The sequence below is a fragment of the Phasianus colchicus genome, chromosome 14, assembly GCF_987193195.1.
Source record: "Phasianus colchicus chromosome 14, bPhaCol1.hap1.1, whole genome shotgun sequence".
NCBI classification, from domain to species: domain Eukaryota; kingdom Metazoa; phylum Chordata; class Aves; order Galliformes; family Phasianidae; genus Phasianus; species Phasianus colchicus.
The window spans coordinates 18611907-18619957 of record NC_143449.1 but is presented as its reverse complement, the minus strand read 5'-3'; the positions used below and the strand labels follow the sequence as shown (position 1 = coordinate 18619957).

The following is an 8051-nucleotide window of genomic DNA, read 5'->3' as shown; positions in this document are numbered from 1 at the left end:
GAGGACCGCGCGGCGCGGGGAGCTTGCCGCCCCTGGCCCCGCCCCCGGGCGCCGATTGGCTGAGCGCGGCTCTCCTGTGCGGGGCAGGGCGGGAAGGGTCGGGTTTGAAACGCGGAGCGGCGTCATGGCGGGCAGCGAGGAGGAGCGGTACCGGCGGTGAGAGGGGGTGCAGGGGGCGGGGAGCGAGGGTGATGGGGATGTATGGGGTTATTGGGGCTGGAGAACTGGGAGTTATAGCGGCCTGCGGGGCCCGAGGGTCACGGGGATGTTGGGGGCCCGTGGGGGGGCTGTGAGAGGGCGGGCCGGGGCTCGGCCCAGCGCTAACGGCGGTCCTGCAGGTTGGTGGCCGATGCCAAGGAGGCGGCAGGCAGCGGGGACCTGGAGCAGGCCCTGCAGCTGTTCCGGCAGGCGGCCGCCATCCGCCCCAGCGAGAAGCTGCAGGGCCGCATGCAACGACTGCAGGCAGCGCTGGCAGAGCTGGCGGCCACGGCGGAGGAGGAGGAAGAGGATGATGGCAACTTTGTGGATGTGTGCGGCAGCGGCCTGCTGCTCTACGGGGAGATGCACGGGAAGCTCTTCCAGCACCAGCGGGAGGGAGTTGCCTTCCTGTACCGCCTGCACCGGGAGGGTCGACCTGGAGGGATCCTGGCTGATGATATGGGCCTGGGAAAGACCATCCAGATCATCGCCTTCCTCTCAGGCATGTTTGACAGCGAGCTCATCCGGCACGTCCTGCTCATCATGCCCACCACCCTGGTCAGCAGCTGGCTGGCTGAGTTTGCTCGCTGGACCCCTGGTCTGCGTGTTAAGGAGTTCCATGGCACGAGCAAGACAGAGCGCACCAGGAACCTAGAGAAGATCCAGAGGAAGAATGGCGTTGTCATCACAAGCTACCAGATGCTCATTAACAACTGGAAGCAACTTGCCAGCTGCCACGGGCAGGACTTTATCTGGGACTACATCATCCTGGACGAAGCACACAAAATCAAGTGCCCGTCTAACAAAACAACAAAGTGCGTGTATGCGATTCCCGCCAAGCATCGTCTCCTCCTCACAGGCACACCGCTGCAGAACAACCTGCAGGAAATGTGGTCTTTGTTTGACTTTGCATGCCAGGGTTCTCTCTTAGGAACAGCCAAAACGTTTAGAATGGAGTACGAGAATCCTATTACTAGGGCCAGGGAGAAGGATGCAACTGTAGGCGAGAAAGCACTGGGACTTAAGATATCTGAGAACCTAATGACAATTATAAAGCCATATTTCCTCAGAAGGACTAAAGATGATATAAAAAAAAATCACGCTGAGAAATCAGACACTCCTCTTCCTGAGGATCCACATGAGCCTAGTGCTCCTGTCATGCCATCTCTTACTAGGAAAAATGACTTTGTTGTGTGGGTGTACTTGACACCAGTGCAGGAAAAAATCTACAGGAACTTTCTCTGTCTAGATCATGTGAAAGAATTGCTGACAACAACCCGATCGCCTTTGGCTGAGCTGACTGTCTTGAAGAAGCTGTGTGACCATCCCAGGCTTCTGTCTGCAAGAGCATGTACCCAGCTGGACTTAGATGGACAGGAGTACTTGGAGCAGGAACACGGGAGTGAAGCAGCTGTGCTTTCAGGTGCCAACAAAATAGATCATCTGTCTGATGAGACCCTGATCCAGGAGTCTGGGAAAATGCTATTTCTTTTAGGACTTTTAGAGAGACTGCGGGAGGAGGGGCACCGAACACTGGTGTTCTCACAGTCGAGGAAAATGCTGGATATCATTGAGCGAGTTTTGTCTAGCAGACGATTTAAGATCATGCGTATTGATGGAACAGTGACCCACCTAACAGAACGGGAGAAGCGCATCAGTGCCTTCCAGAGTAACAAAGACTACTCTGTGTTTCTGCTGACAACACAGGTTGGTGGCGTCGGTATAACCTTAACAGCAGCCAACCGAGTGGTGATCTTTGATCCCAGCTGGAATCCAGCTACAGATGCTCAGGCTGTAGATAGAGCTTATAGGATTGGGCAGAAAGAGAATGTGGTGATTTACAGGCTGATTACCTGTGGTACAGTGGAAGAGAAAATATATAGGCGGCAAGTATTTAAGGATTCATTAATAAGACAGACTACCGGTGACAAAAAGAACCCATTTAGGTATTTCTCCAAACAGGAACTAAGGGAGCTTTTCACTTTAGAAGATACACGAACATCCACAACTCAGATCCAGCTGCAGTCTTTGCATGCCACCCAAAGACAGACTGATGTGCAGCTGGATGAGCACATTGCTTATTTGCACTCTCTGGAAATGTTTGGCATATCCGATCATGACTTAATATTTACAAGGGAAGTGACCCACGAGGAACAGGCTGAGAGTGAGGAAGCCCATCAGTACATCCAACAGAGGGTACAGAAGGCCCATGAGCTGGTACAGTTAGAGTCTCAGCTTAGAGATGTGAGGATGGAAGGGATCCGACATGCTGCTGAGGAGACATGGTCGAGACCACCAGAACTGGCTTCCCAGTCAAAGAGGAGATCTCCTTGGTTGAACAATATCAATAACTTTGTTTCACCACCAGCAGCTGATAAAGGTGAAAGTGACAAAGTTATTGATCTTACAGAGGACATGGAAGTCCAGGTTCTTGATGTCAGCTCTAAGATGACAAATCTGACTATTGAGGTAGGTGAAGAGAAACTGACACAAGAGACATCTGGTATGGATTTAGAGCTGCTTTCTAGCAGCAAGAAAGTGGAACAGCCCTATATACAAGAATCTGAACAAAATCTGGACTTGAACATTATACCACTATCACCTGGACACTGTCCACTTGATAAAGAGACTCAAATTCTTAAACAGAAACGATGCTCTCTTTATCACGTAAATTCAGATAGCTTGACTGAGGCTGGGAATGGCTTGTCTGAGCCTTCTCAGCATTCTTCTAACCAATCTGTCATGGCTGATGATCCCAAGAGGTTACAAGATACAGAAATGGCAGATCAGGTACTTGATTCATTTGCTGTCTCAGAGACAAAGAAGAATGATGTTTTTGAGCTGGCTTTGTCTGCCTCACCATCAGATTTATCAGATGTTTTACCAGAAGTCCATGCTGAGGTCCAAAAGTATCATGTGCTGGAAACCAGTTTGGAGGATATGTCTGTGCCTTCTCTCCAAGAGCAAGTTGACTTCAATCTGGTCCTGGAAGAGTCTGAAGGTGGACTGCAGGATGCCTCAAATGGAGAGAGATCAACAGAGCACCCAGAAGATGAGGACTTCCAACTAAAAGCAGAAAGTCTGTGTAAATCACCAGCAAAAACTTGCTTAAGTGAGAATGGCAACTCTGGAAACCCCTGCCACACAGCTGAAGATGATCCAAATAGTTCTTTGCAAGGGAGTGAAGCATCAGAGCAAGGCAGCGCTGTTCTCATTTCAGGTAGGAAGAAGCACGTAAGAAGAATTGTTTCAGATAGTGAGGATGAGGACCATTCTGTTATAAACCTGGAGAAAGAGCGGTTTGATAAAAGGTCCTCTCCCCTGAACAGCCCTCTGCATCAATTTATGGAAGGAATTAGTGCATCTACTCCCAAGAATGACAGAAGTATAGCAAAAGCCATCTTTTCTCCCAAATTAACTAACAGCAGTAACAGGTCTACAGCCTCCAGGAGATCTCTCATTAACAAGGTGGTGGATGAGGTTGAGGATATTGGTGAAATCATGGGAACCACAGGTGAAGAAGAAAACAGCGACGAGGAGCAAGAAGGCTTTGCAGAAGAAGCAGCAGAAGAATGTAGTGGGGAGTCTGCTGAGCCTGAAGAAGAACCTGCTGGAGAAACACTTAATTCAACTGCAGAGTCATTCTGTACAGAGGGTACGCAGTCTGAAGGAGATGAGACCGAGTCATCTCAGGAGGAATCCACTGGTGATGCAGAGCTTCAGTCAGATGAGCAGCTGGAGTACTGCACCCAGGAAAGTGTCTCTACCGGTCAGAGTTTCTCTCCTCCCTCAGGGAATTACAGTACCTTAGTGGACAGAGGGAAGAATCTGAAGGACAAAGGAAAACTACAAGAGGCACTGAACTGTTTCCTGCAAGCTCTTGACATAAGAAGTGGAGATCCTGAAATTATGCTTCTAACTCTAAACTTGTATAGACAGCTAGCCCAGAAATGAAAAGTAAACCTTTGGACAGTCTTATGAAATATGTGTACCTTTGCTAAGTAGTTTAACTTTTTTCACAAAATATTTGTCTGAACTACAGTGATTTTTTTTTTTAACTTAAGACTGATGGCTGCAATTTATATTTCTTTCATGTTATGAAACTTTCAGTCGTGTTTAGTGAGCAAATCCAGCAACTCCTCCTGTCATGTAAGAAACTGTCACATTTTAGGTGCTGGGAAAGGGATTTCACTGTGGACTCAGTTCACTAAGATGAAAGAAGTTCATGTTCCTGTTCACTTAATTAAAATACACATCTTTATACCCAAATGCAGCTCTAGATTTGTGTTTCTGGCCTTCAGTTTCTCTTCTAGCAGGAGAGAATCTCATAAAGCTGAAGGTGTGGTTCCACAGCAGCTTACTGCAGTCTAAATTCCAACTGCTGCAGTCCCTCCCCTTTTCAATATAAATAAAGTCCATTTGCCCGAATCATGCCCTGCTATTTGAGCACACCAAGTGCTTGGTGTGAAGTAGAGAACAGAACTGCCACAACTGAATTTAAGCTGGTCTGAGAATGCACATCCTGGGGTGGGGGGAGATGGCATGCTGACCTCCATTACTCAGATTTATAGCAGCAAACATCTACCTGGTGTCAGGTCTAGCACCAAGACACAGCACCAAGAAAGCCTTGTGCTCAAACTCCTGCCATCCTGCTATTGCTGTAGAAGGGTTACGTAGCTGGGAGATTGCAGGAGGACTGGAAATAGCTGTTAGACCTTGACTGCTGCAAGGTGCTGAACATTCTGAACCTTTGGGTATTTCTGGAGGAGTCAAGGGCTTCAGGGGTGGCTCTGGTCTGACCTTGCAGTCTCCCTCTTATCTTTCCCTCTAAGCAGTACCAAAGCCTGCTCTTGCACAAAGGCAGCAGGAAAGCACAACAGCTTTAAAGTTTTGGGCTGCTTTTTCTCTGGTGAGGAGTCCTCTCACTCTCTTCTCACATTTGACTGAGCTGTGGAAATTTTTTGAGGTATTATCAGAACAATGAATCTAAAATGAGTTCCTAGTACAGTTCAAGTTTAAAGTTACAAGAACCTCACCCTGGCTTTCAGCAATGCCTTGCTCATCTGACTTCCCCCTCTGCCACCACAATGAGTTAAATTTGGCCTGGGTCTGGGAATTTGAGTTCTTTGTATTAGATGACATGCCAAATGCAAACAGGAGTCCTGTTGGTACAGGAGATGTACCAATGTGCTTTTGCTAATGGGTGTAGAACAAAGCCCTGGTAGCCTGGAAACAAGTAGTTTATTAATAAAGCATCACTTAAATGGGGCTGCATCTGCTCTCATGCTGTAAAAAGGCCTGTCTGCCTTACATAACAAAATATTAATGAGCTAGAGCTTTGCAAACGCTGTTGGCTCATACAAACCTTCTGTTCTCCCAACAAAATGAAACAAATGCCCCCTAAAGCAGAGTGGGAGAAAAACCTGGCCTGATTTCAGTCTCACCTCTTCATTGTGTCTGATGGTGGGAAGGCCTTTTGTTCTACTTAATGTTTTGTCCTCATCCCTAAGCCCTCAGACACACCAGTATGCTCACCTGCAGCCAAGACAGCACCAGTCTGTCTTTCAGCAGACAGAAGATGGGTGCAGTGGGATATTTGTTACTGAGATGCCAGAGGTAGGGACATACAGGGCCATCTCATTCATATCAGTCACACTGTCATTTATCCAGTTTTACTGGAAGGACAAGGTGCACCTTACCAAGTTTTAGGCACATCATGCCTAGCAGTAGGTGAACTGATGGAGCAGCAGGCATTTAGTGTCCTTCCTCTAGCTTTTTCTTCTCTCATTCAAGCCTAGGTTACACAACTTCTTCCTTGAACTTTGAGTGGATAAGGTACAGATGATTTTGTATTTGGGGTGGCTACTCTTACACCTTCCCCCTTCCTGCTACTGCTTTGTGCCTCCAGCCTTGGTAAAGGCTGCTGACTGAAAGAACAAGGAGCCTGCCCACAGCAGCAACCCTGAGCCCTAGCTGTAGCATTAGCTGGCCTCTAACAGCAGGAGGCTCTTCCCATGTTAAGTCTGAGCTGCCTGCATCCTTGCTGGTGAGGATAAAAGCAAATGCTCTTGGGATCCCCTTTCCAAGTTGACTATATTTGCAGCCTGAGCTTTCACAGCTGTACATTATCTCTGTAGCAGGAAAAGCAAGGGGCTAGCCTACAAGTTGATGCATATTTCAACAGCTACACACAACCTTTACCTTTTTCAGGGAACACTTTACCTCTCTGTGCAGTGCCCCGTTCTCTGCTGGCTGTGATTTGCACGTCCTGCAGGGATGGCCAGCTGTCTCCAAGCACCCTGCTGGTTATGACCAAGGTGCTCCTAGGTCCACATGCCTGGGAAACACCCAGAATTCAAACAGTCATGAGTTCAACAGTCATTCATATTTTATTTCCTGCCCTCCACCATAATAATATGATACCCAAACTTGGTTTTGACAGGGGGGTCCGTATACACCGGCTTGTCCATGCTGCTCACCGGCAGGGCAAACGCCGCATCCTGGAAAGGTCCCACCATGGAGCCTCTGGTCATCCAGCCCAAGTCTCCCTGCAGGAAGGAACGGCCAGGGTTGAGCCGTAGAGCCCTCGCTGCCGCAGGGCAGCGCTCAGCCGGGAGCAGCCTTACCCCCTGCCTGGCCTTGTCCTCGCTGTACTGCGAGGCCACCTCGCTGAAGCGCACCCCGGCCTTCAGCTTCTCCATGGCTTCCATGGCTCTGCCGTGCTTCTCGCACAAGATGTGCCGGACCTGGGGGGCAGGAGCGGGCCGTGACGGGCTGCGGGGACCGCCGGCCCCGGGAGCAAGGAGGGGAACGGGTACCCACCTTCACGGCGCTGCCGCCGCCCTTCGGGCCCTGGGCCTTGGCCTCGCCGCTCTCACCGCCTGCAAACAGCGCCATGAAACCGGGACGGGGCTCCGAGCGCCGGTACCGGCACCCGGCCTGCTCTGCACGCCTCCCTTCCCCGGCCCCGCTCACCCTTGCCCGCTTTGCCGCCGCCTTTCCCCTTCGGAGCCATCACCACCACACCGCCGCACTCGGCCCCTACCAGCACGCCTTGCGCCCGGGGCCTTGGGCCCGCCTCTTGTATCGGGTGCTGGGCCTGCCCCCGTTCCTTAGGCCTGCCCCCGTTCCTTAGGCCTGCCCCCAATCCTTAGGCCTGCCCCCAATCCTTAGGCCTGCCCCCGTTCCCTAGGCCTGCTCGTGGTGCTCTGGTGCCTGCCGTCCTCTCCTCGTTTCCACCTCCCCGGGTGCTGCAGGGTTCGGATGAACCACAGAGATTTTTTTGTTTGTTTGTTTGATTGTTTGTTTTGTTTCCCTCCTTTTTTTTTTTAAATTCCTTCTTTTCCTGAGTTTCTCAGCCTAGATCCTAATTTAACGCTGAAATCTGCCATCCTGTGAGAGGGAAGGGAGCAAGTGCGAGTAACAGGAGGGGTTCAAAGCAAACAGCTGAGGACAGCAGAGCCTCTCTGAGCTCAGCGCCAGCACAGAGCACATCCACAGAGGTGGTGCTCCAGGGGAGGGCACAGGGCCCCCAAACCAACCCTGGCCCCCAGGGCTGTGCCCCCACTGCTGCTCAGCCCTGGCCCCATTGCTCTGCCCCAATTCAGGGAGGCTGGGGTACATGGGAGCTTGCAGATAGGGGAAGAAATAAAGCACAAACTTTCCTAACTCTCTGTTTCTCTGCTAGTTGCTGTCTGGCCTTTTCTTGCCCCGAGGAAGAATAGAGATGGTGTTTCTGCTCAGCCCCCACCCCCTGGCTGTCCCTGCCCCACTGCTCCTCACTGTGGCTTCTGCTGCAGTGCAGTCCCAGCACACGGTCTGTGGGGTCCTGCTTGTGCCAGGGGGATGGTGGC

At 50.7% G+C, this 8051-nt stretch overlaps 2 protein-coding genes across 6 annotated transcripts; one reads left to right on the top strand and one right to left on the bottom strand.

Moving 5' to 3' along the window:
• The first annotated feature begins 96 nt into the window (after window positions 1-96).
• Window positions 97-4708, top strand: ERCC6L (ERCC excision repair 6 like DNA helicase). The gene is made up of 2 exons (XM_031594048.2): window positions 97-156; window positions 339-4708. The coding sequence occupies exons 1-2, from the start codon at window positions 125-127 to the stop codon at window positions 4150-4152; spliced, it is 3846 nt and encodes a 1281-aa protein (XP_031449908.2). The 5' UTR covers window positions 97-124; the 3' UTR covers window positions 4153-4708.
• Window positions 715-7333, bottom strand: PIN4 (peptidylprolyl cis/trans isomerase, NIMA-interacting 4). 5 transcript variants are annotated; one of them, XM_090150488.1, is made up of 6 exons: window positions 7174-7333; window positions 7021-7079; window positions 6825-6944; window positions 6678-6746; window positions 6421-6535; window positions 715-849 (listed from the first exon to the last, which is right to left on the bottom strand). In XM_090150488.1, the coding sequence occupies exons 1-6, from the start codon at window positions 7211-7213 to the stop codon at window positions 806-808; spliced, it is 447 nt and encodes a 148-aa protein (XP_090006614.1). In that variant the 5' UTR covers window positions 7214-7333; the 3' UTR covers window positions 715-805. The 5 variants fall into 5 exon arrangements, with proteins under 5 accessions (XP_090006614.1, XP_031449919.1, XP_031449920.1 ...); XM_031594059.2 differs by lacking the exon at window positions 715-849 and adding an exon at window positions 966-1077; XM_031594060.2 differs by lacking the exon at window positions 715-849 and adding an exon at window positions 3904-4004.
• Between the last annotated feature and the right edge of the window lie 718 nt (window positions 7334-8051).

Excerpts from the sequence above, each read along its gene's own strand:
- ERCC6L (XM_031594048.2), top strand. The coding sequence starts at position 125 with ATGGCGGGCAGCGAGGAGGAGCGGTACCGGCG. Across the intron at positions 157-338 it reads GAGGAGGAGCGGTACCGGCG|GTTGGTGGCCGATGCCAAGG; the intron begins GTGAGAGGGGGT and ends GCGGTCCTGCAG.
- PIN4 (XM_090150488.1), bottom strand. The coding sequence starts at position 7,213 with ATGGCTCCGAAGGGGAAAGGCGGCGGCAAAGCGGGCAAGG. Across the intron at positions 6,945-7,020 it reads GCGGCGGCAGCGCCGTGAAG|GTCCGGCACATCTTGTGCGA; the intron begins GTGGGTACCCGT and ends CCTGCCCCCCAG. Across the intron at positions 6,747-6,824 it reads AGGACAAGGCCAGGCAGGGG|GGAGACTTGGGCTGGATGAC; the intron begins GTAAGGCTGCTC and ends TCCTTCCTGCAG.